At 41.0% G+C, this 25,925-nt stretch overlaps 1 protein-coding gene across 1 annotated transcript in view; it reads left to right on the top strand.

The window, feature by feature from the left end:
* MSH3 (mutS homolog 3) overlaps nucleotides 1-25,925 on the top strand; it is a 237,015-nt gene that overhangs the window by 154,938 nt on the left and 56,152 nt on the right. Inside the window, exons 18-20 of the mRNA XM_075837774.1 lie at nucleotides 1,365-1,472; nucleotides 3,423-3,537; nucleotides 19,801-19,958. Coding sequence (XP_075693889.1) covers nucleotides 1,365-1,472; nucleotides 3,423-3,537; nucleotides 19,801-19,958 — 381 coding nt within the window. The remainder of the gene's footprint in view (nucleotides 1-1,364; nucleotides 1,473-3,422; nucleotides 3,538-19,800; nucleotides 19,959-25,925) is intronic.

Raw genomic sequence — 25,925 nt, 5'->3', positions numbered from 1 at the left:
GGTCAGGCGCGGTATCTAATGTGTTTACCCTGCTTTTATAACACCGTGCTGTCTTTAGGTGGTATACTCTGTGGTGATTAATTTCTTAAAGTGATCTATCAGTTTTATATGCTGCCCTATGTAAAAACTATGTATAGTACCTATGTATATTTCTATACATCTTCATAAGAAAACAAAGATTTGACAAATAAATTATTGAACTAATATAAAATAGTAGACTCCGCTTTTAGTTTATTGTTAGGCTTTCCGTACACATAGCGGTAAAGGACTGCGCATCCAAAAACTGCTTTGCAAAATCGCAGTTTGTTTTACCGCAAGTTCCTGTTTTTTGGCATAGTGGTAAAGGACTGAGCATCCAAAAACTGCTTCGCAAAATCGCAGTTTGTTTTACCGCAAGTTCGTGTTTTTTGGCATTGCAGAACCACAGTAATTTGTGGTTAAACCGTGAGCTTTTTTGCCATGTGTTTCTAGGCCCCGCGGCACACTACTGCTACATGTATGGGCACCTTTTATAGAAGAACTCCTGCAGAATAGCCAATTTATTTCTGAAGTTGTGCTGGTTAGCATTTATCAGCCAAGTCTGGAGAAGAAGCAGCGTTTGGAGCGAGAGACATGCACCATCAGGCAGAACATTGCATAGAACTTGACTTTCTCCTTTTTAAAAAGCAGTCATTGACTGTAGATGCTTTTTATTCAGTAAGTTGTTACAAGGAAGCTCCAGACTAACATGTTTCTTTTTCAATGTGTATTGGGTACAAATCTTTACTGCTGGGATTTTTAGATTTCCCACTGTTGTGTTAGGGTGTATACACACTAGCAGTTTTTGTGATATTTTTTTTTTGTTACCATTATAGCAAAATCGTGCCGCAAACATAGTGGTTTTACCGAAGCGGTGGTGGTTTTTAAGCACTTTTGTGATAATTGCAGTCAAAAAACACCACAAAACCTGCTTGTGTGAATATGCCCTTACAGAGCCCATCTGCAAAATACAGGTGCCATGAAAAGTGAAGCGTATACTATTAGCAAAGCACAACACAGTCCATCAACCAAATAGTTCACTACACACTATAGCGCATCCAGGTGTGCTGCAGGTGATGATCAAATATTGTAAAATGCCATGTATGAATATTATTGAATCACTCATGTAAGTAAATGGAACAAAAACATATTAAGAAACTGCAGTATAATTATAAAAGTGGATCTCTGTAAATTTACCGGAGTCATGAAAGGACTTCTTATGCCTACAAATCATTTCAAAGATTCGATTTTCATTGTTATTTCAGCAATATCTCCTCTCTTTTTGCAGAATAGTAGTTTTATCTTTGTCTGATTTCGAGTTTCTAATTAATCTTTTTCATTCATAGTAAATTTGGGGAGCATTATCATTCAGTATCTAAGGCTGTGGATCACCTAGCAACTGCCGACTGCATTTTCTCCTTGGCTGAAGTGGCCAAGCAAGGCGATTATTGCAGGTAATCTGTTTAGTGGCTGCTGTTTCTGATCACACCGTAGTATTCATATGTGCAGTGCCTGATGCTGGATATTACTTTGATTTATTTTATGCTTGTTTGGAATGAGAAGAATAGACAGAGATCTGTATTGCAAATAATGTGTGCACAAGCCTTTACATAGGGTTTCTAGAACGTTACTAAGCCCTTCCTCTCAACTCACCTGTCTTGTCATGCTTCGAATGATACCCGCTCTGTTAGTCCCTCCTCTAGAATACCATTCCTTGGCCACCCTAGCTTCTTTATACATTAATTTACTAGTCTTGAAGCGCCACCACACATCCAACCACCGCTATCCCTCGGCCTACTACTTTGACGACTCTCATCACCTCCTCACGCGTAGCCAAGACTTTGTGTCTCCCTTCTTCACTGGGATTATCTCTCTCATGCCATCAGAACCCTTAGGCCCTGTTGACATGAAAAAGCTACCTCAAAATTCCGTTTGCCGCGTTGCTCGCTGTGTTTTTCAGCCGCGGCCATCGAGCACCATGGGCATAAAATGCAGCGAAAAACGCTTTCTCTGCCTCAATGGGAGGTCAGAGACGAAAACGCCCAAAGAAAGGGCATGTCACTTATTTTTCCCCAGAGCGTTTTTCTTCCGCTCGCAGCAACAAACGCCTCCGCCTACCATTGAAATCAATGGGAGGCGATTTCAGCCGTTTGTCGCAGTTTCCGCGGCCAAAAACTCTGAGCCTAAATTTTCAAACTGAAAATAAAAACTAACATCTTCCAATAATCGTATAACCTCACCTAAGGTCTCCTTCAACTGCTGTTCCATTACTGTCCCCCCCCCCCTGCAAAAAGCATTGCTTACTCATTGCCTCATCTCGTATATCTATCCCTTGCTCATTATAGATTGTAAGCTTCTATGTGCGGGACTCTCTCTACGTGTATGTGTGTGTACATATATATATATATATATATATATATATATATATATATATATATATATACACATATGGACAAAAGTATTGGGACACCTACACATTACACCTACGGAAGCTTTTATGCATGCTTCTCAGCCATGGAAACCCATGTCATGAAACTCCCTGGGCACAGTTTTTGTTAAAAATGTTAATCCCAGAGGAGGTTTGAAACTCTACAGTCATTTAGTCAGCAGAGCTTTGGTGACCTCTATGAACTATGCACATCAGCACTCGGCGACCCCGTTCTGTAACTTTACGTGGTCTGCACTTCGTGGCAGAGTTGCAGTGGTTCCTAAATGCTTCCACTTTGTAATAAAATCACTTACAGTTGATTGTGGAATATCTAGGAGGGAAGAAATTTCACGAATGGACTTGTTACAGCGCTGACATCCTATAAGGGTATGTTCACACGTAGTCAACAAAAACGTCTGAAAATCCAGACCTGTTTTCAAGGGAAAACAGACCCTGCTTTTCAGACGTTTTTTTACCAACTCGCATTTTTCGCGGCGTTTTCACGCCGTTTTCGCGGCGTTTTTTACGTCCGTTTTTGGAGCTGTTTTCATTGGAGTCTATGAGAAAACAGCTCCAAAAACGTCCAAAGAAGTGTCAAACGACGACGCGTAAATAACAGGTCGTCTGCACAGTACGTCGGCAAACCCATTCAAATGAATGGGCAGATGTTTTCCGACGTATTGTAGCACTATTTTCAGACGTAAAACGAGGCATAATACGCCTCGTTTACGTCTGAAAATAGGTCGTGTGAACATACCCTTACAGTACCACGTTGGTATTCAGTGATCTCTTTAGAACGACCCATTCTTTCACAAATGTTTCTAAAGACAGACTGCATGGCGAGGTGCTGGATTTTATACATCTGTGGCAATGGGACTTAATGAAATACCTGAATTCAATTATTATGAGGTGTGTCCCAATACTTTGTCCATATAGTATGTGAGTAATATTTATAATTTTAATACTTAATTTTCAGACCAACTGTTCATGATCATGGAACTGAGATAATCATAAAAAATGGCCGTCATCCTGTGATAGATTTACTCTTAGAAGAACAAAATCAGTATGTGCCCAACAACACCAGTCTGTCGGTAAGTAATGTTTCTTCCTAGTCTATCTGAATATTTGCTACTTATACTCCTGGTCTAGCAAGTTTCTGATAAGTGTAGCCAAGAAGATGGCTCTTTAGTTTGCCAGGATTTTGTAAAGAAGTTTTATATGAAGACTCGTTATTGCTCATCTTCAAATAAGCAGTGAGTAAGTCTAGTGCTGATTTTGACTGAATCAACAGTTCACAATGAATACAATAACAATTACAATATAGTAATTTTGAGTCATTGCTATGAGTTTTTATTTTTATCTCCTATCATTGTCTGACATTCTTTTATTTAATTCCTTATAGTGAGCGTACCGTCCCATAAGGTAGCGTCCGCACGTGGTCTAATCCGGCCTTCCTTGCGAAGACCAATGGCCACACGATTTTGTAGGCTATTACCAACAAAATCGTGTGACCATTGGCCAATGCATGGGGGCATGGTTTCGGCCACATGCAGACACTGCTATGTGGGAATGTACCCTTATGGTTTCTCATACACAAGTGTTTTTCAACTCTGGTCCTTATGTACCCCCAACATGTCATTTTTTACAGAATTTCCTTAGCATTGAACAGGTGATATAATAATTGTTCGTTCATGAGTCATTACTATAGGTGTTCTCTCATTGGGATATCCTCAAATCATGTCCTGCTGGGAGTACTTGAGGACTGGAATTGAGAGGCACTGTCATATTCCACTTGGAAGTAGGATTTAGTCAATAAAAAGAGAACAAAACCATCAGTCCGTTTTTGACATTAAGATCTGGGAATGGCCAACCCTCATACAATACTGCTACTGTAGTTGTATAATACATATTATGTATTATAATGATGAGTAGATGACACCAAGCTATGTAGTATTGTTCAGTCTATGGAAGATGTTCATAAATTACAAGCCAATTTGGACACACTAACTGTTTGGACATCCACTTGGCAAATGAGGTTTAATGTAGATAAATGTAAAGTTATGCATCTGGGTACGAACAATCTGCATCATCATATGTCCTAGGGGGAGTTACACTGGGGGAGTCACTTGTTGAGAAGGATCTCGGTGTACTTGTAAATCATAAACTAAATAACAGCATGCAATGTCAATCAGCTGCTTCAAAGGCCAGCAAGATATTGTCATGTATTAAAAGAGGCATGGACACGCGGAAAGGGGATATAATATTACCACTTTACAAAGCATTAGTGAGGCCTCATCTAGAATATGCAGTTCAGCTCTGGGCTCCAGTTCAAATAAAAGATGCCCTGGAGTTGGGAAAAATACAAAGAAGAGCAACTACACTAATAAGGGGCTTGGAGAATCTAAGTTATGAGGAAAGATTAAAATAATTAAACCTATTTAGGGTACGTTCACATGTATCAGTTTTCACATCATCAGCTTTTTTGTCTCTCAAGTGATTACAACTGATGCAAAAACTGATGCAAACATGTATCGGTTGCCATCAGGCTGTTTCACTATTTTTACTATAGAAGCATCAGTTGTCATCAGTTGTCATCAGTTTTTAACATCAGTTTTTACCACAATGGTCCACCAAAAAGGTAATCTAGAATCTGAAAATGTGCCAATTTTATCAGCGTGGTGCATAGCTTGTGATAGATTGGATATATGATAGATTAGATACTTGTTGTGTACCATGTCAGGGTTCTCCTTCTCTGCTACTGCCTTAGCGCTACACTGAAGTCTGACACACGTAATGTCATGTGTGTCATATTCCAAGCAGCGCCAAGGACGGCACCAAGAGAGAGAGCCCAAAAGGCAGCTGCTGTCCACTGACCTCAGATCAGATCTTCGAAGCAGCCTTGTGAACCTGCAAAGACGCCAAACGCTAGCCCTAACTTCAGGGAGTAGCTAGTTTTTGGCGCCTTTAAAGAGGCTCTGTCACCAGATTTTGCAACCCCTATCTGCTATTGCAGCAGATAGGCGCTGCAATGTAGATTACAGTAACGTTTTTATTTTTTTTAAAACGAGCATTTTTGGCCAAGTTATGACCATTTTTGTATTTATGCAAATGAGGCTTGCAAAAGTACAACTGGGCGTGTATTATGTGCGTACATCGGGGCGTTTTTACTTCTTTTACTAGCTGGGCGTTCTGATGAGAAGTATCATCCACTTCTCTTCAGAACGCCCAGCTTCTGGCAGTGCAGACACAGCCGTGTTCTCGAGAGATCACGCTGTGACGTCACTTCCCCAGGTCCTGCATCGTGTCAGACGAGCGAGGACACATCGGCACCAGAGGCTACAGATGATTCTGCAGCAGCATCGGCGTTTGCAGGTAAATCGATGTAGCTACTTACCTGCAAACGCTGATGCTGCTGCAGAATCAACTGTAGCCTCTGGTGCCGATGTGGCCGACACGATGCAGGACCTGTGAGTGACGTCACAGATCTGCACTGCCAGAAGCTGGGCGTTCTGAAGAGAAGTGGATGATACTTCTCATCAGAACGCCCAGCTAGTAAAAGTAGTAAACACGCCCCGATGTACGCACATAATACGCGCCCAGTTGTACTTTTACTTTTCAACACGCCCAGTTGTACTTTTGCAAGCCTCATTTGCATAAATACAAAAATGGCCATAACTTGGCCAAAAATGCTCGTTTTTTAAAAATAAAAACGTTACTGTAATCTACATTGCAGCGCCTATAGCAAATAGGGGTTGCAAAATCTGGTGACAGAGCCTCTTTAAAGCTACCCAATTCCATCCTGCATTAATTTTATGTGTAGATTATGAAACCGTGCCCTCTGTAGATAATGCCGCAATGCCCTCTTTAGATAGTGCCACACACCCCCTGTAGCTAATGAAACAGTGCCCTCCATATATAGTGCCACCCCCCATAGATAATGCTGCAGTGCCAACTTTAGATAGAGCCACACCCCCCTGTAGCTAGAGAAACCGTGCCCTCCATATATAGTGCCACACACCCCCTGTAGATAATGCCACAGTGTTCTCTGTAGGTAGTTCCACACACCTCCCTGTAGATAATGCCGCAGTGCCCTATGTATATGCCACAGTACTCCCTGTAGATAATGTCACACAACCCCACTGTAGATAACGCCACAGAGCGCCCACTGTAGATGGTGCCACACAGCGCCCCCCTCTAGATATCGCAACCCCCCACTGTATATAGCGCTACGCCCCCTTTCCCTGTAGATAGTGCCACACACCCCCCTGTAGATAATGCCGCAGTGACCTCTGTATATAATGCCACATTACCCCCTGTAGATAATGCCACACAGCCCCTCTGTATATGGCACCACACAGTGCCCACTATAGATGGTGCGACAGTGCCCACTGTAGATGGCACCACCCAGCGCCCCCCTGTAGACAGCGCTACTGAAGCTTCCTCTAGCAGAGGAATCCCCAGCCAGTGCATTGGCCGGGGATTCCCTCCAGGAGGAGCCCCTGACGCCACTGTGAATATATGGACAGTGACGTCAGGGGTTACTCCCTAAACGGAATCCCAGGCCACAGCATTGCCGACGCTGTGGCCGGGGATTCTCTCAGGGAGTACCCACTGACGCCACTGTCCATATATGAACAGTGACGCCAGTGGCTACTCCTTGAGCGGAATCACCGTTGCCGATGATCTGGCCGGGGATTTCCGCTCCAGGTGGAGCCCCTGATGTCAATATCCATATATGGATAGTAACCTCAGGGGTTCCCTCTAGGAGCAGAATCCCCGGCCAGATCATCTGCAAAGGGGATTCCGCTCAATCAGTAGCCACTGACATCACTGTCTATATATTGACAGTGATGTCAAGGATTCCCCCAGCACAGCGCTTGAAGTAGCGCTGTGCCCGGGGACTCCTCGGCGAGCGGAGGATCTTTATCTGCTCTGAACTAATTCTGAAGCATGGAACTGATGTTTCCCTGCTTCAGAGTTGGGTTGAACTGAGGACGCACATTCAGTTGACAGCGGGACATACCCTAGGCCACCTTCTCGCCGGGTGCTGCTGGAAGGTGGATGTGGCAGCACCCGGCGTTAATCCGGCCACAGTTTAAATAGATAGGATACGGCGCCGGACCCAGAAACGCTGCAGGTAACGCTTTTGGATATGGCTTCTGCACAGGTCCAGCTTCTTTGTACGGTGCCACAACTGATGTCCCCTGTGCCAGGACAGATCCCGTAGAAAGCTATGGGATCCGTTCTAGCATCAGTTTCCCTCTGGCTGTTCTGTAACACGCCGGAGGGAAACTGACAGGAGCAACGGACATATGTGAATGGCCCCTTAGCCTTGAAAAGAGACGACTAAGGGGGGGGGGACATGATTAACTTATATAAATATATGAATTGCCCATACAAGAAATATAGTGAAAACCTGTTCTATGTAAAACCCCTCATCAAAAGACAAGGGGGCACTCCCTCCGTCTGTAGAAAAAAGGATTCAATCTGCAGAGGCGACAAGCCTTCTTTAGATAGTGCCTTCTTTAGACTGTGAGAACTGTGAATCTATGGAATGGTTTACCACTGGAGCTGGTCACAGTAGCTACAGTAGATGACTTTAAAAAAGGTTTAGATAATCTAGAACAAAAAAATATCCGCTCCTATGTGAATGTGTATAATTTTTTTTCATCCCTTCCCATTTTCCCATCCCTTGGTTGAAATTGATGGACATATTTCTTTTCTCAACTGTACTATGTAACTATGAGTAATAATAAAGATGAATAAAATAGGTTTCAAAGAAGAAAAGAGACAAAAAGATGGTATAAAAGGGCACTCGACTCATCGGGTATATAAAAAATAACAAATGTTCATAACGCCATAACGATAATGCTATATAGCGGGAATAAAGAACGCACACCCGGCCGGGTCAAAGTTACAAATGACCACTGTCATGAGGATATTAAACACAGCGAATAATATAAATGCAAAATATGACAAAATATAAATGAAAGCGCTTGCTAATATTTGGACCTATTGAAGACGTGCAAAGATTTAATAGACTGGCACAAAACCCCATATCTATGCAGAGAAATACATGTGCAACAAATAAATGGTATATAAGCGAATCAGAGATAATCATAGGGCCGCACGGGACAAGGAAGACTCCATATGAACAATTATGAGTAAAAAAGATGTAATATACTCATCCAGTCATAGCAAGCAGATATTGGTCCAACTGGTGATTTATTAATTGTCCAATATTTTTAGACCGAGGCCTGATCGGAGAGGATACGTTGCGATAACAAAGAAGGTTTGATGAAGGTTCAGATGTACTATGCACCATATATTTCGCCAATGGTAGGGGACTTGGAACAAGTCCAATAAATTGAATTAAATCAATAGCAGATCGGTACAAATTCAAATGTGCAAAGCATCATGTATCACCCCACTGGTAGAGGGCTTGGACCAAGTCCAAGTAGTTGGCTTGCAGCTGATTCAAAAATCCGGTCTTCACTCCGTATCGAGCAGTAATATGGTCAGACAAATCTATGCCAAAAAGGAGCCGCACTAGCAGTGCTAAACCACACTAGGTACCAAGAGGACCGCATGTGGATCGGTGGCGATATATGGCAGTCAAATGTCCACGTCTGGAGAACCGCTTGTGAACCAAGCGGTTAAATTAATCGTCCATAGAGGCCGCATATGCAGCAGTAACAGCAGTAAATTTGCCAAGGCTGTGCCCAGCCCAATCCGGGCGGGTGACTTATAGGTTACGTGTGCTGACGCGTTTCGTCCCCAACAATACTTCATCAGCGCATTGCGTAGCGGGAAGGATACAGGGTACGTATTTAAATATACACATGACCAATCAAAGGACAGAGCAAAAGTTAAAAACCGTTAACCCTTGCATACATGTTAAAGGGACCGATAAGTATATATATATATCTCAAACGATACATGTGTCCCTTTCCCATTGGGGGCCCTGGAGAAAAAAAAATAATAAAAAGGCAGAGAAAATACAACAAATAAGAAAAGGAAAAATAGGTAAATAATAAAATGAAACACAAAACCAAAATTTGGACCGGGTCACGGGAACCAGACAGCGCACTGATCAGTGACACAGCCGGAGTCCCGGGACCCAGACCACGTACGAGAATCATATGCACCCTAAATTAGATTAGATACAATCGCATGGGCCAAATCCCGGGACCCCAGCCACCCAGAACAAGGTCCAAGTGATTCTTGACCCAAGTATTATATATATGTGTAGAGTGTATAGGTAGGATATGTCCATATAGAAAGAGGACCAGTGCAGCCTTGGTCACAGGAGCGTGACCACGAAAGGAGATCATGTGATCGCGGTCCCGGCACCCAGGCGGCACCTAGAGAAACATATGTCGTTTTAACTCACTATTAAATCCCAGCGGATGAAGGGAGTTCAATGTGTATATCCACATACTTTCCTTCTGGAGCAAAAGGCGGTCATGATTTCCACCTCTATTGTCATTTGGCAATTGATAAATAGCCATAAACGATAGGCCGTCAGGTGACTGGCCGTGGAAGTCTCCGAAGTGGATAGCTAATGGGCTTCTTTCGTCAGCATTTCTGATGTCACGCATAAGCTCAGAGATGCGCAACTGAACTTCCCTTATAGTTTTACCCACATAGAACTTATTGAATTGACAGTAAATCAAGTATACCACCGAATGTGAGCGACAGTTCAAAAACCTTATAACGGAAAGTTGCTTCTTTTTAAGTGAATCAGAAAATGTATCAGATCTTTTTTTACTCATAATTGTTCATTTGGAGTCTTCCTTGTGCCATGCGGCTCTATGATTGTGTCTGATTACCTTATATACCATTTATATGTTGCACATGTATTTCTCTGCATAGATATGGGTTTTGTTTATGCGACTGTCTATTATATCTATGCACATCTTTAATAGGTCCCATATATTAGCAATCACTTTCATTATATTTTGTCATACTTTGCATTTATATTATTGGCTGTGTTTAATATCCTCATGACATTGGTCATTTGTAACTTTGACCCGGCCGGATGTGCGTTCTTTATTCCCGATATATAGGATTACTGTTATGGCGGATGTTTTGATATTGATATTTTAACCCTTTCAGGATCAAGGGTCATTGATGCCTCAATGACCAGCCCCATTTTTTTAAATCTGACGTGTCATTTTATGTGGTAATAACTCTGGAATGCTTTTGCCTATCCAAGCGATTCAGAGATTGTTTTCTCATGACATATTGTACTTTATGTTAGTGGAAAAATTTTGTCAATAAATTCATAGCTTATTTGTGAAAAACACCAAAATGTAAAGAAAATTTGCAAAAATTATAATTTTTCTAATTTTAAATGTAATCTACTTGTAAAACAGATAGTAATACCACACATAATTGTTGCTAATTAACATCCCCCATATGTCTACTTTATATTTGCATTGTTTTTTGAACAATATTTAATTTTTCTAGGACGTTACAAGGCTTAGAACTTTAACAGCAATTTCTCACATTTTCAAGAAAATTTCAAAAGGCTATTTTGTCAAGGACCAGTTCAGTTCTGAAGTGGCTTTGAGGGCCTTATGTACTAGATAGACCCCACAAATCACCCCATTTTAAAAACTGCACCCCTCAAAGTATTCAAAACAGCATTCAGAAAGTTTATTAACCCATTAGGCGTTTCACAGGAATTAAAGCAAAGTAGAGGTGAAATTTACAAATTTCCTTTTTTTTTTGCCGAAATTCATTTGTAATACAGAAGGTTTTACCAGAGAAATGCAACTCAATATTTATTGCCCAGATTCTGTCGTTTTTAGAAATATCCTGCATGTGGCTCTAGTGTGGTAATAGACTGAAGTACCGGCCTCAGAAGCAAAGGAGTACCTAGGGGATTTTGGGGCCTCCTTTTTTTAGAATATGTTTTAGGCACCATGTCCGGTTTGAAGAGGTCTTGGGGTGCCAAAACTGTGGAATCTCCCCAAAAGTGATTTTGGAAACTACACACCTCAAGGAATTTATCTAGGGGTATAGTTAGCATCTTGACCAGACAGGTCTTTTGCTATATTTATTGGAATATGTCTGTGAAAATGAAAATCTATTACCCAATATGTTGTAATACACTGCTGTTTGGACCCACGGCAGAGCTCAGAAGGGGGGGAGCGCCATTTGGCTTTTGTAGCGCAGATTTAGCTTGGTAGTAGTTCTGTTTGGGGTTTTGCTGGTATTTCAGTTCAGAATGTGGGGATATATGTAAGCTGGGCAGAGTACATCAGGGCATAATAAGAGGGTATAATAATTGGGTAAATAAATACGTACATGTGTGACCGGTGTCGCACTGATAAATGGTGCCCAATCTTATCCGCTTTTGGACACTGCACAATTTCTATTGCTATATTCTGAGCGCCAGAACTTTTTTTATTTTTTCTCCACCGGATCCGTGCGAGGACTTATTGGTTATGTTACAACCTGTAGTTTTCATTGGTATTATTTTAGGGTAGATGTGATTTTTTGATCACTTTTTATTCGATTTTTTTTTTTTTTTGCCAAGCAAAGTGACAAAAAAAACACATTTTGACAATGATTTTTGTCCTTTTTTTTTTTTTTACAGTAATCACTGTGCGCTATAAATTACATTTTACTTTATTCTGTGGGTCGGTACGATTACGGCGATACCATATGTATATAGTTTTTTTTTATGTTTTGTTGCGTTTGCGCAATAAAATCACTTTTCTATAAAATTATTTTTTGTGTCACCATATTCTGAGAGCCATGATTTTTTTATTTTTCAGTAAAAAAAGCTGTGTAAGGGCTTTTTTTTTGCGGAACGGGTTGTAGTTTTTATTGGTATTTTGGGGTACATGCGACTTTTTGATCACTTTTTATTCTATATTTTGGGAGGGGTGATGACCAAAAAAATAGTGATGCTAGCACTGTATTTAAATTTTTTTTTTGCGGTGTTCACCGTGCGGGAAAAATAATACTATAGTTTTATAGTTTGTCGTTACGAACGCGGTGATACCAAATATGTGTACTTTTTTAACGTTTTATTTTTTTCCCTATAATAAAATACTTCTAGGAAAAAAAGCATTTTTGGATTTTGTAACTTATAACTTGTCCTTACATTTTTCTAAAACATTTTTATTAGGTTTTTTTGTTTTTTTTACTTGAAGACCTGCAGCACTGATTGCAGCTATAATACATTACACTGCCTAGGTAGTGTAACGTGTTATAAACTGTCAGTGTGACGTTAACAGTCACACTGACAGGAAGCCTATGAGTACCAGCTGGTCCTCATAGGCTTCCGTGAATGGCAGACCCGGAGGCTGTTGTATGGCCTCCGGTTTTGCCATGCAACCGACGGCAGCACCTGCAATCGGTCCTCGGGAAAGTTTATTGTAGCAACAAACTTTCCAGTTTGTTGCTACAACAAACTTTTCCTGCGATCACATGATCGGGACCTGAACCAATCAGGTCCCGATCATTTCTCCGGGACCAGAGGCAGGGGTTAACAGCGCGATCCGGGTGTCATCACTACTCTGAGACACCCCGATCTCGCTTTTAACACCCACTGTGAATTCACGTCGGCGCTGCACAGAGCCCAGCAAGCGCCGACGTGAATTTACTGTGGGCGGTCAGGAAGCGGTTAATACCGGTGATCATATTTTCTGTAGCCGAACCAATCGGTTCAGCTGTCAGAGAACCGGTTGCTCGAGAGCCGGGGACACTGACACCGTCGGCGTCAGAGCGATCTCCCCAGCGCTATGCCGGCAGAAGCAGAGGTCTCCAGATTCACGTCCTATCAGCATGGGGTATATGCGAATAGGACGTGAATTTACAGATTAATTATTTTGTACTAATAAACATTTATTTTTTTCTATACCCGATGAGTAGAGTGCCCTTTTTATACCAGGTTTTTCTTTGATGCGTTTATATCCTGGCGGTACCGTACTATCTATTCTGCACTCTGGTTTAATGGTAGAGATCCTTTGGTTTTTCCGTTGCTTCTTTCAATAAAATAGGTTTGGCTGGGTTTAATTCATGACTTTTTGTAGCAACATCCATTTGACTTCAATAAGAAACTGAAAATGGGATTGAAACTACACCGGCGTTCGCAATGGCCCACACACAAATCAAGCTCCGTGCGCAACTTCTTTTGTGCAGTTTTGGTAAAAATAATGGCGTATACTGTGGCCTCTTAATTTCTTAAGTATTTGTGCCAAAAAGGATTATGGCTTGCACTACAAGTGTCACTTTGCGATTTATATTAGGCAGTTGGGCAACAAGCAGAAATCTTGAAAACAATGAGGAATGAATACAGAAAATATATTGGAAAATGTTTTCTTTCAATCATATAAGAAACCACATTAATTTGCTGAAAGTGAATAACCCCTTTAAAATCACACGCCATGTCCCATCACAGGGAATACGGATAATGAAAGCAGGACTTTTCACAGTAAGATCATATACATAAAAACCCTCTTCACTTCTGTCTCAGCCCTGTGTAAGTCATAATAAATATTGGCCAAGGTTTTCCAATAAAGACCGTTTATACTAGTGATGTACCAGGACAGAGAAACATAGCTAGTAACTACATGCATGTCTAATAATATACTCCACATAGACATACCAATGTAGAATAAGAATTTCTACTCATAAATCAGTGATCCTGGACTTTTGTGACATTCATTCATAAATAACAAACAACATCTTCAATTAACTAAATGTCAGAAAAAAAAAAAAAAAATAAAAAAAATATATATATATATATATATATACACACACTACCGTTCAAAAGTTTAGGGTCACTTAGAAATTTCCTTATTTTTGAAAGAAAAGCACAGTTTTTTCAATGAAGATAACATTCAATTAATCAGAAATACACTCTATACATTGTTAATGTGCTAAATGACTATTCTAGCTGCAAACGTCTGGTTTTTAATGCAATATCTACATAGGTGTATAGAGGCCCATTTCCAACAACCATCACTCCAGTGTTCTAATGGTACATTGTGTTTGCTAACTGTGTTAGAAGGCTAATGGATGATTTGAAAACCCTTGTGCAATTATGTTAGCACCGCTGTAAACAGTTTTGCTGTTTAGAGGAGCTATAAAACTGACCTTCCTTTGAGCTAGTTGAGAATCTGGAGCATTACATTTGTGGGTTCGATTAAACTCTCAAAATGGCTAGAAAAAGAGAGCTTTCATGTGAAACTCGACAGTCTATTATTGTTCTTAGAAATGTAGGCTATTCCATGCGAGAAATTGCCAAGAAACTGAAGATTTCCTACAACGGTGTGTACTACACCCTTCAGAGGACAGCACACACAGGCTCTAACCAGAGTAGAAAGAGAAGTGGGAGGCCCCGCTGCACAACTGAGCAACAAGACAAGTACATTAGAGTCTCTAGTTTGAGAAATAGACGCCTCACAGGTCCTCAACTGGCAGCTTCATTAAATAGTACCCGCAAAACGCCAGTGTCAATGTCTACAGTGAAGAGGCGACTCCGGGATGCTGGCCTTCAGGGCAGAGTGGCAAAGAATAAGCCATATCTGAGTCTGGCTAATAAAAGGAAATGATTAATATGGGCAAAAGCACACAGACATTGGACAGAGGAAGATTGGAAAAAAGTGTTATGGACAGACGAATCGAAGTTTGAGGTGTTTGGATCGCACAGAAGAACATTTGTGAGACGCAGAACAACTGAAAAGATGCTGGAAGAGTGCCTGACGCCATCTGTCAAGCATGGTGGAGGTAATGTGATGGTCTGGGGTTGCTTTGGTGCTGGTAAAGTGGGAGATTTGTACAAGGTAAAAGGGATTTTGAATAAGGAAGGCTATCACTCCATTTTGCAACGCCATGCCATACCCTGTGGACAGCGCTTGATTGGAGCCAATTTCATCCTACAACAGGACAATGACCCAAAGCACACCTCCAATTTATGCAAGAACTATTTAGGGAAGAAGCAGGCAGCTGGTATTCTATCTGTAATGGAGTGGCCAGTGCAGTCACCAGAGCTCAACCCCATAGAGCTGTTGTGGGAGCAGCTTGACCGTATGGTACGCAAGAAGTGCCCATCAAGCCAATCCAACTTGTGGGAGGGCCTTCTGGAAGCATGGGGTGAAATTTCTCCCAATTACCTCAGCAAATTAACAGCTAGAATGCCAAAGGTCTGCAATGCTGTAATTGCTTTCGTCAAAGAATGCTCCATTTGCAGCAAAGTTTGAAGGAGAAAAATATTATTTCAAATAAAAATCATTATTTCTAACCTTGTCAATGTGTTGACTATATTTTCTAGTCATTTTGCCCACTCATTTGATAAATATGTGTGAGTTTTCATGGAAAACACAAAATTGTCTGGGTGACCCCAAACTTTTGAACGGTAGTGTATATATACACATACATTTAAAAAGCTTTGATGTTCTGTTATCACACTCAGGAAGTCGGTCATAGATGGATACATTCAATTTACAGCGTTTTATTTAAAGCAAGCGGAGGTAAATGCGTTATCTGACATAATAGACTTTGGAGTTGTCTGTAAAGTGCAAACTTGCCATTTATGTGCTTCTATTTCCATATTAATGTAGGCTTCTTGTGGAAATCGGTTGCTATGGAGAGGAGCAGCCTACATTTTTAATGCTTCACTGGCACTTTTCGTAATGTTTTCAAAGTACTTATTTTTTATCTTATCATTATAAGTTGTTTTTAAGTTAAACTTGTAGAAATTAGCACATCCATGTATGTACACTAACTTAAAGTCAAATAATGGCACGCAAAGTAAAGTTGAGCTAAACAGCAATAGACCAGTTATAGGAGGGCTTACCATGCATCCGTTGGGGCTCTGTTTTGGATTGTGAATGTTCCAATGCAGCACGTAGTCCTAGATCTGTGATGGTAATGCTGGCCATAAGTAGATGTCTCACCCACACTGATGTGCAGTAAGATGTTGCCCTGTACACCATTTACGCACCACCACAAGATCTTACAGCTTACTCTGGCAATGCACGAGATGGGAACACCATCCATTGTCTTTTTCTCTGTAATGATGGCGCTTACAAGTTATCATTTTTGCTTGGAACCGCATCCAGGAATGGCTTCCAGAAAAATAATCGCTGAAAATTGTTTAGCATCTAGGTGTTATTATATACACTTTCACTATAGGCTTCCAGCTAAAAAGCTAACCCGCTGGCTTTCATGGCTAGTAGTCCTATCTGAACCAAATGTTTTACAACATGACTATGCTTTGAATGATCGATCATATATTCCATGAATACATACCGACATAGAAGAGCTCAGTTTTTAATTTGGCATAACACATTGGTTACATATTGGAGTGTAACTGGCAAAAGCAGAAATGTCACGAAAGAAAAGAACTGGTACATCTGCACCACTTTGGTGCCCTCCTTCCAGTGTATGACTGGCCTCAGCTGATGATAGTTGGCCAACAGTTTAACTTTAAATAGAAAATGTTGCATGAGCTTTAGAAATTTGGCATATTTTTTGATTACTTAAAATGAAAAGGTGACAGGTGCTCTTGTCAACATATCTTTGAGATACTGAAATCCACGTGCAATAGAAGCACCAGGTATGGGCCGCAGGTCCATTTATATTCTAGCAATCGATGGAATCCCAGCTCACGAATCTCAGAATGACCGTCCCCAGCAATGCTGAGGGTAGATAAAGTGGAGGGGGATTCTCGGCACCATAAAAAAATCATTATTCAAAGTGTACCTCCACATCTAAACCACTTTTCATTAATCGGTAGCAGAATTCAGCTACGAAACGTTGCATATTATGTGTGTTACCTTTTATTTGTCCTTTGTTCTGTATCTCTATGTTCTCCCCTGTTACATGGCCTCTCCTATAATGTCTAATATAAGCTTTCTCTGCTGATTCTGTTGTGGTTTCCCTCTCCATTGCTTGCAGACGCTGGATAGGCAGTGGAGGGGTTGCACCTCGATGCTGTACTTTGGATCATTGTAATCAATCTGACATCTGGAATAATTAGTTTGCCAGGTGTGCCCAATCAAAGGAAAACTACTTAAGAAGGACGTTCCACATTATTAAGCAGGCCACAGGTGTCAAGCAATATGGGAAAGAAAAAGGATCTCTCAGCTGCCGAAAAGCGTGAAATAGTGCAATACCTTGGACAAGGTATGAAAACATTGGATATTTCAAGAAAACTTAGGCGTGATTATCGTACTGTGAAAAGATTTGTGGCTGATTCAGAGCACAGACGGGTTCGTTCAGATAAAGGCATAATGAGGAAGGTTTCTGCCAGACAAATTAATAGGATAAGGAGAGCAGCTGCTAAAATGCCATTGCAAAGCAACAAACAGGTATTTGAAGCTGCTGGTGCCTCTGGAGTCCCGTGAACCTCAAGGTGTAGGATCTTCCAGAGGTTTGCAAGTGTGCATAAAGCTATTATTCGGCCACCCCTAAACAATGCTCACAAGCAGATACGGTTGCAGTGGGCTCAGAAATACATGAAGACTAATTTTCAAACTGTGTTGTTTACTGATGAGTGGCGTGCAACCCTGGATGGTCCAGATGGATGGAGTAGTGGATGGTTGGTGAATGGCCACCATGTCCCAACAAGGCTGCGACGTCAGCAAGGAGGTGGCGGAGTCATGTTTTGGGCTGGAATCATGGGGAGAGAGCTGGCAGGCCCCTTTAGGGTCCCTGGCAGTGTGAAAATGACCTCTGCAAAGTACATAGAGTTTATGACTGACCACTTTCTTCCGTGGTACAAAAAGAAGAACCGTGCCTTCCGTAGCAAAATTATCTTCATGCATGATAATGCACCATCTCATGCTGCAAAGAATACCTAGGTCTGTGTCATTTGCTGCTATGGGCATAAAAGGAGAGAAACTCATGGTGTGGCCCCCATGTTCCCCTGACCTCAACCCTATTGAGAACTTTTGGAGTATCCTCAAGCAAAATATCTGAGGGTGGGAGGCAGTTCACATCAAAACAGAAGCTCTGGGAGGCTATTCTGACATCCTGCAAAGATATTCAAGCAGAAACTGTCTAAATACTCACAAATTCAATGGATGCAAGAATTGTGAAGGTGATATCAAAGAAGGGGTCCTATGTTAACATGTAACTTGGCCTGCTAAGTTTTTTTTGATTGAAAGTGCTTTTGATTTCTGTAAATATGACCTCCTGATGCTGCAAATTCAACAAATTACCATTTTAGTTCTCTTTACAACCTTTAAAATGTTTTGATCTCTGTTGCATTTTGAGTTTTTTACTTCTAAAAAAAAAATCTGTTATTAGGAGATTTGTTCCATAAAATTCGCATTATACTCCAACGGTTGATGGCTTGAAGATTATACTGACCGTCATTTGCATCGACTATTTAGGAAAATCAGCGAAAAATAACATTTGCATAATTTGGAACGCGGTGTAGTGAAACCTCTTTACGACTACCACCCAAAATTGTATCAAAAAGTGGTCTTCTAGGGGGGTAGTCTTCTCTAAGAATATTGGCAGTATGAATAATATATGGTAGAACAGAAAATCTGGTGTAAATAATGGGGTAGTCGTCTCAAAGAGGTGCTCTTTTTGAGAGGCTTTGAATTCCAGCTCTCTGAGGGGAACTAGACACTGAGGATGCATTCACAAGTTAGTCTAGTGTCACATTTTTTTGCAGCATTTTTCACAAAATCATGGCAAAAATCTGCAGTATTGGTGTGATTTTCATTAGGTCACTAAAACGCCATACTAGCATATATTGTGAACACATCCTCGCCGTCTAGTCCCCGTCAGAAAGCTGAAATGGTGGGTATTTTTACTTGAAACTTGTATATACAGCCCGTATGTCTCTCCTCCGTGATGCTATGAATTCGGGTCTATTCCAGAAGGATATGTATCAATTCTTGCACCACCTGGGAGCAGTACTCTTGGGAGCATCCTACAGCCAGGAATGAAGTCGAACCTCTGCGTTATATATATGGGATTTTTCAGTTTGGGGCTCAGGAGTTCAGGGTTCATACATTTAGAACATTAGTGCTGAACTTTCTATAGGTTGAAGTAACTTGGTAATGAGAAATGTCCAAGAGAAGGTGTATGGGCAGCACAGTAGAACAAAAACCTCCAGGGCATAAGGGTGCAAGCCTCCAGGGATCCGACTTGTAAATCCCCAATGGTATACCTTACATTGGTAATGAGAAAGTAATGTGTTTTCTACCCTGGTGTTAGCACATTTAGTATAGATGTAGGATTGTTCAATGATTATTTTTGTATTCTGGACATAACTATGCAAACTGTCAGGTTTAATTTGCCTTCAGAAAAGTGTGAACATTTTATATAATTTTTATATAACTGCTGGAATAATAAAGTTGGTTCCTCTGTAGGCAGACATGGAGAGAGTTATGATAATCACTGGACCTAACATGGGTGGGAAGAGCTCCTATATCAAACAGGTCGCCCTCATCACTATCATGGCACAAATAGGCTCTTATGTCCCTGCGGAAGAAGTCACTGTTGGTGTCGTGGATGGAATCTTTACAAGGTACAGCAAAAAAAAAAAATGCATTTAAACGGAATCTGTCAGTAAATTGGAGGCCTCCAAACTGTTAACAGAGCGATGTTGGGGAGGGTATTGTAAAGATTACCTTTTTGCATGACCAAAAACTTCCCCGCATTCGCAGGTGCCAGATTCTGCTTTGGATGATGACCAATCAGGAGACAACTAGAATAGTCACACAGTGCAGAGGGGCGGGGCTTGTAGCGTGCAGTGCAGGAGCACTTGCACATTAAGTGCCCACCTTAGTGGCACTTGCAACCACATCACCAGGGGAATTAAATATTGTGTTCTTGGTCATGCAACTTGTATGACCGAGACAAAAGGTATGTTTACAATGCCCTGCCGTATATCACGGTCAGTGGTTTTAAGGCCTTGAACCCATTGAAAGATTCAATATAATTGTACTAGACAAAAGTTATGTACCTGGAATTTTACAGCTAGACATTATTTTTTTACTGGATCTTTTATTTTTAAGAATTATTTTTTCGTTGTCATATGATTAGAATTTATATTTTTATATCATATCATATGTTCATGCTGGATAATTCAATGCTCCGGGAATATACATTGGAGCCTGAATGGCAACTATTTTCTTGTTGCCTATAGTAACTAGTCACAGTTCATGTTTCTAGTACAAACTAGAAATTGAAAGCTCTAATTGGTTGCTATGGGCAACAAGGTCACTTTTGCTCTTAGACAATTTAATACGGCTCCCCCATTGTTTTTCTATGAATCTTTAACCCCTTAGTGTCTAAGCCTGTTTTGGCCTTGTGGACACAGCCGATTTTTGAAAATCTGACATGTTACTTTATGTGGTAATAACTCCAGAATGCTTTTGCCTATCCAAGCGATTCTGAGATTGTTTTCTCGTAACATATTGTACTTTAGGATACTGAAAAAATTTTGTCGTTAAATTCAACATTTATTTGTAAAAAAACACCAAAATTTAGAGAACATTTGCAATAATCTGCATTTTTCTAAATTGTAATGGATCTGCTTGTAAAACAGATTGTAATACCGCACAAAATATTTACTAGTTAACATTTCCCATATGTCTACTTTATGTTTGCATCGTTTTTTGAACGTCCTTTTATTTTTCTAGGACGTCACAAGGCTTAGAACTTTAGCTAGAATTTCTCGCATTTTCAAGAAAATTTCAAAAAGCTATTTTTTCAGGGACCAGTTCAGTTCTGAAGTGGCTTTGAGGGCCTTATATATTAGAAAGTCCCCATAAATCACCCCATTTTAAAAACTGCACACCTCAAAGTATTCAAAATAGCATTCAGAAATTATTTTAACCCTTTAGGCATTTCACAGGAAATAAAGCAAAGTAGAGGTGAAATTTACAAATTTCAATATTTTTTTAATGAAATTCATTTGTAATGCAGAAGGTTTTACGAGAGAAACGCAACGCTATATTTATTGCCCAGATTCTGCAGTTTTCAGAAATATCCCACATGTGACCCTAGTGTGATAATGGACTGAAACACAGGCCTCAGAAGCAAAGGAGCACCTGGTGGATTTTGGGGCCTCTATTTTATTAGAATATATTTTAGGCACCATGTCAGGTTTGAAGAGGTCTTGTGGTGCCAAAACCGTGGAAACCCCCCAAAAGTGACCCCATTTTGGAAACTACACCCCTCAAGGAATTTTTCAAGAGGTATAGTTAGCATTTTTAGCCCACAGGGTTTTTGCTAAATTTATTGGAACTGGTCTGTGAAAATGAAAATCTACATGTAACATACGATGTTACAAGGAATAAAGGAGAAAAAGCACCCCAACATTTGTAAAGCAATTTCTCCCGATTACAGCAATACCCCATATGTGGTAATAAACTGCTGTTTGGACCCACGGCAGGGCTCAGAAGGGAACGAGGGCCATTTGGATTTTGGAAGGCAGATTTTGCTGGAATGGTTTTCGGTGCCATGTCGTGTTTGCAAAGCCCTGGAGGGACTATAACAGTGGAAACTCCCCAAAAGTGACCCCATTTTGGAAACTGGCGGAAGTTAGAAAGGACGGAGCGCCATTTGACTTTTGGTGCTCATTTGCAAAGCCAAACCGAGGGGCCAACATAGTAAAAACCCGGCAAAAGTGACCCCATTTGGGAAACTATACCCCTCGTGGAATTTATCTAGCGGTATAGTGAGCATTTTGACTCCACAGTTTTTTTGCTGAATTATTGGAATTATGCAGTGAAAATGAAAATCTACATTCTTTCCACTAAAATGTTTAATTGTGAATAAAGGAGAAAAAGCGCCCCAATAATTGTAAACCAATTTCTCCCGAGTATGGTAATACCCCATATGTGGTCATAAACTGCTGCTTGGATACACCACAGGGCTCAGAATGGCAGGAGTGCTACTTGGCATGTAGATTTTGGTTGATTGTTTTTTGGGCGCCATGTCGCATTTGCAGAGCCCCTGAGGTACCCGTACAGTAGAAACCCCTGAGAAGTGACTCCATTTTGGAAACTATACCCCTCGGGGTAATCATCTAGGGGTGTACTGAGCATTTTGATCCCACAGGTGTTTCATAGATTGTATTAGAATAAGGCAGTGAAAATGAAAAAAAATTTTTTTCCCAAAAATGTTGTTTTGCACCCAATTTTTTTTTTCACAAGGGGTAATAGGAGAAAAAACAACACATAATTTGTTACCCAATTTCTCCCGAGTACGGCAATACCCCATGTGTGGCCCTAAACTGCTGTTTGGGCACATGGCAGAGCTCAAAATGGAAGGAGTGCCATGTGGCTTTTAGAGCGCAGATTTTGCTGGACTGGTGTATCGGCGCCATGTCGCATTTGCAGAGCTCCCTTAGGTACCAGAGTAGAGTGTAAAACCCTTAGAAGTGACCACATTTTGTAAACTACACCCTTCAAGGCATTTATCATTTGCCTGGACATATGACAGGGCTTAGGAGTGAAAGGCGCATGTGAGACCTATTTTGGTGATTTTCGCAGCATTAGCCCACAATGGCAGGGCTCTGGGTTCAAATAGTAAAACAAACCCCGAAGTAGTGACCCCCATTTTGGAAACTGCACCTCTGAAGGCATTTTATTAACGGGTGTAGTGAGCATTTTGACCACACAGGTTTTTTTTTCTATTAGAAATGAATGCTCAGTGGATGGTGCAAAGTGAAAATTGCAAATTTCCACAGGTATATGCCATTTTAGTGCAAAATATCTTGTGCCCAGTTCATGCCACTGAAAACAAATACCTCAAACTGTTAAGCGGGTTCTCCCGGGTATGGCGATGCCATATATGTGGACATAAACTGCCCGTTGGGCACGCTGCAGGGCTCAGAAGGGAGGGAGCGCCATTTGGCTTTTGGAGCGCAGATTTTGCTTAGTGGTAGTTTTGTTTGGGGTTTGGCTGGTATTTCAGTTTATGATGTGGGGGCATATGTAAGCTGTGCGGAGTATATCAGGGGCATAATAAGAGGGTTTTTATAATGGGGTAAATAAATAATAATTCATAGATATGTGGCCGGGGTCGCACTGATAAATAGTGCCAGATTTTATCCGCTTTTGGAACACTCTGCACGTTTTGCATCGCCATATTCTGAGAGCCATCTAAGGGGTTAATCGGCCAGATCGGAGCCTAGCTCCGGTCCTGGCCATTAGAGCACGATGTCAGCTGTGACAAATAGCTGACACCCGCGCCCGTGGCAACCATCGTGGTTGCCGAAGGCTACAAGACATTTCGATGCATCGATCGCATTGATCGATGCATCGAAGGAGTTAATCGGCTGCATCGGAGCCTAGCTCCAGTCCTGGCCGTTGCAGAAGGGTGTTGGACAGCTGATTACCGGCGGTGATAGCGGTGGCTCAAGCTGAGCCAGCACCATCACATACACCACGTCATGGAGCTGTGATTGGTCAGTCTGCTTTGACTGACCAATCACAACGATCGCCGGCAGGAGACCACTGTGATTGGTCCCCTGCCGTCTTACTGTGCCGGTCAACTGTCATAAACCGTTGACGGCAGAGTTCTGTCACCTTGTCCTTTGACAGGGTGATAGTTTTTAGTCAGCATGCACCGGTACGCTCCGGTGCCTTAAAGCACTGCAATACAGGACGTGACAGTGCGTCCTGGTGTGGTAAGGGGTTAAAGTAGTCTTAATGGATACAAATTCCTCACTACTGCTTGTTTTTTACCCTCTGCTCCACCAATCCCTGAATTTCCATCGTAACTAACATTTATTTTCATGCATCTGGCTTATAAATTTCCGACAAATTTTTTTATGTTGGTTTTTAACATAGTATTGGTTTGTGAAAGTGTTAACCTTATTACTTCGAATTTGCTCCAAACCTCAATATCAAGATTGCAGCTAAAACTATAGTTCTTACCTTGTACAATTTAGAAGTATTGATTTAATTGGGGTTTAGGCAACAAGCAGAAAAAACCCGCCTGTCAGCACCGTGTGCTAATTATTTTCTTCTCTAGCGGACACATCCGTAAAGGTCATTCTCTTAACAGTTAGCCATCTTATAAGCTGCTGTGCAGTCAACCCTGTATTTATAGTGAATATTCAGGAACAGGAGGGTAGGAGTTCTTTTACCAAAACAATATTATAAGGTTCCCAGCCTCAAAAGACCTTCGTAACATCTTAACCCCTTCCCTCTTTAGCCACTTTTGACCTTCCTGACAGAGCCTCATTTTTCAAATCTGACATGTTTCACTTTATGTGGTAATAACTTTGGAATGCTTTTACCTATCCAAGCGATTCTGAGATTGTTTTCTCGTGACACATTGGACTTTATATTACTGGTAAAATTTGCTCGATATGTTCAGTATTTAATTTAGCGAAAAATGTGCATTTTTCTCAATTTAAATGTATCTGCTTGTAAGACAGGCAGTTATAACACACAAAATTGTTCCTAATTAACATCCCCCGTATGTCTACTTTAGATTGGCATCGTTTTTTGAACATCCTTTTTTTTTTCTAGGACGTTACAAGGCTTGGAACTTTAGCAGCAATTTCTCACATTTTCAAGAAAATTTCAAAAGGCTATTTTTACAGGGGCCAGTTCAGATGTGAAGTGGCTTTGAGGGCCTTATATATTAGAAACCCCAAAAAAGTCACCCCATTTTAAAAACTTCACCCCTCAAAGTATTCAAAACGGCATTTAGAAAATGTCTTAACCCTTTACACATTTCACAGGAATTAAAGCAAAGTAGAGGTGAAATTTACAAATTTCATATTTTTTTGCACAAATAAATTTTTAATACTATTTTTTTTATAACACAGAAGGTTTTACCAGAGAAATGCAACTTAATATTTATTGCCCAGGTTCTGCAGTTTTAGGAAATATCCCACATGTGGCCCTAGGTTGCTACTGGACTGAAGCACCGGCCTCAGAAGCAAAGGAGCACCTAGAGGATTTTGGGGCCTTATTTTTATTAGAATATATTTTAGGCACCATGTCAGGTTTGAAGGGCTCTTGCGGTGCCAAAACAGTGAAAATCCCCCAAAAGTGACCCCATTTGGGAAACTACACAACTCACAGAAATTATCTAGGGGTATAGTGAGCATTTTGGCCGCACAGGTTTTTTACAGAAATTATTGGAAACAGGCCATGAAAATTAAAATCGACATTTTTTTCAAAGAAAATGTAGGTTTAGCTAATTTTTTCTCTTTTCCACAAGGACTAAAGGAGAAAAAGCATCGTAAAATTTGTAAAGCAATTTCTCCCGAGTAAAACAATACCCCACATGTGGTAATAAACGGCTGTTTGGACACACGGCAGGGCTTAGAAGGGAAAGAGCGCTATTTGGCTTTTGTAGTTCACATTTAGCAGGAATGGTTTGCGGAGGCCATGTCACATTTACAAAGCCCCTGAGGGGACAAAACAGTGGAAACCCCCCCACAAGTGACCCCATTTTGGAGACTACACCCATTGAGAAAATAATCTAGGGGTATAGTGAGCGATTTGACCCCACAGTTTTTTTG

The sequence above is a fragment of the Rhinoderma darwinii genome, chromosome 1, assembly GCF_050947455.1.
Source record: "Rhinoderma darwinii isolate aRhiDar2 chromosome 1, aRhiDar2.hap1, whole genome shotgun sequence".
Lineage (NCBI taxonomy): Eukaryota > Metazoa > Chordata > Amphibia > Anura > Rhinodermatidae > Rhinoderma > Rhinoderma darwinii.
The sequence above is the reverse complement of the archived record's forward strand: the minus strand, read 5'-3'. Positions and strand labels throughout refer to the sequence as shown.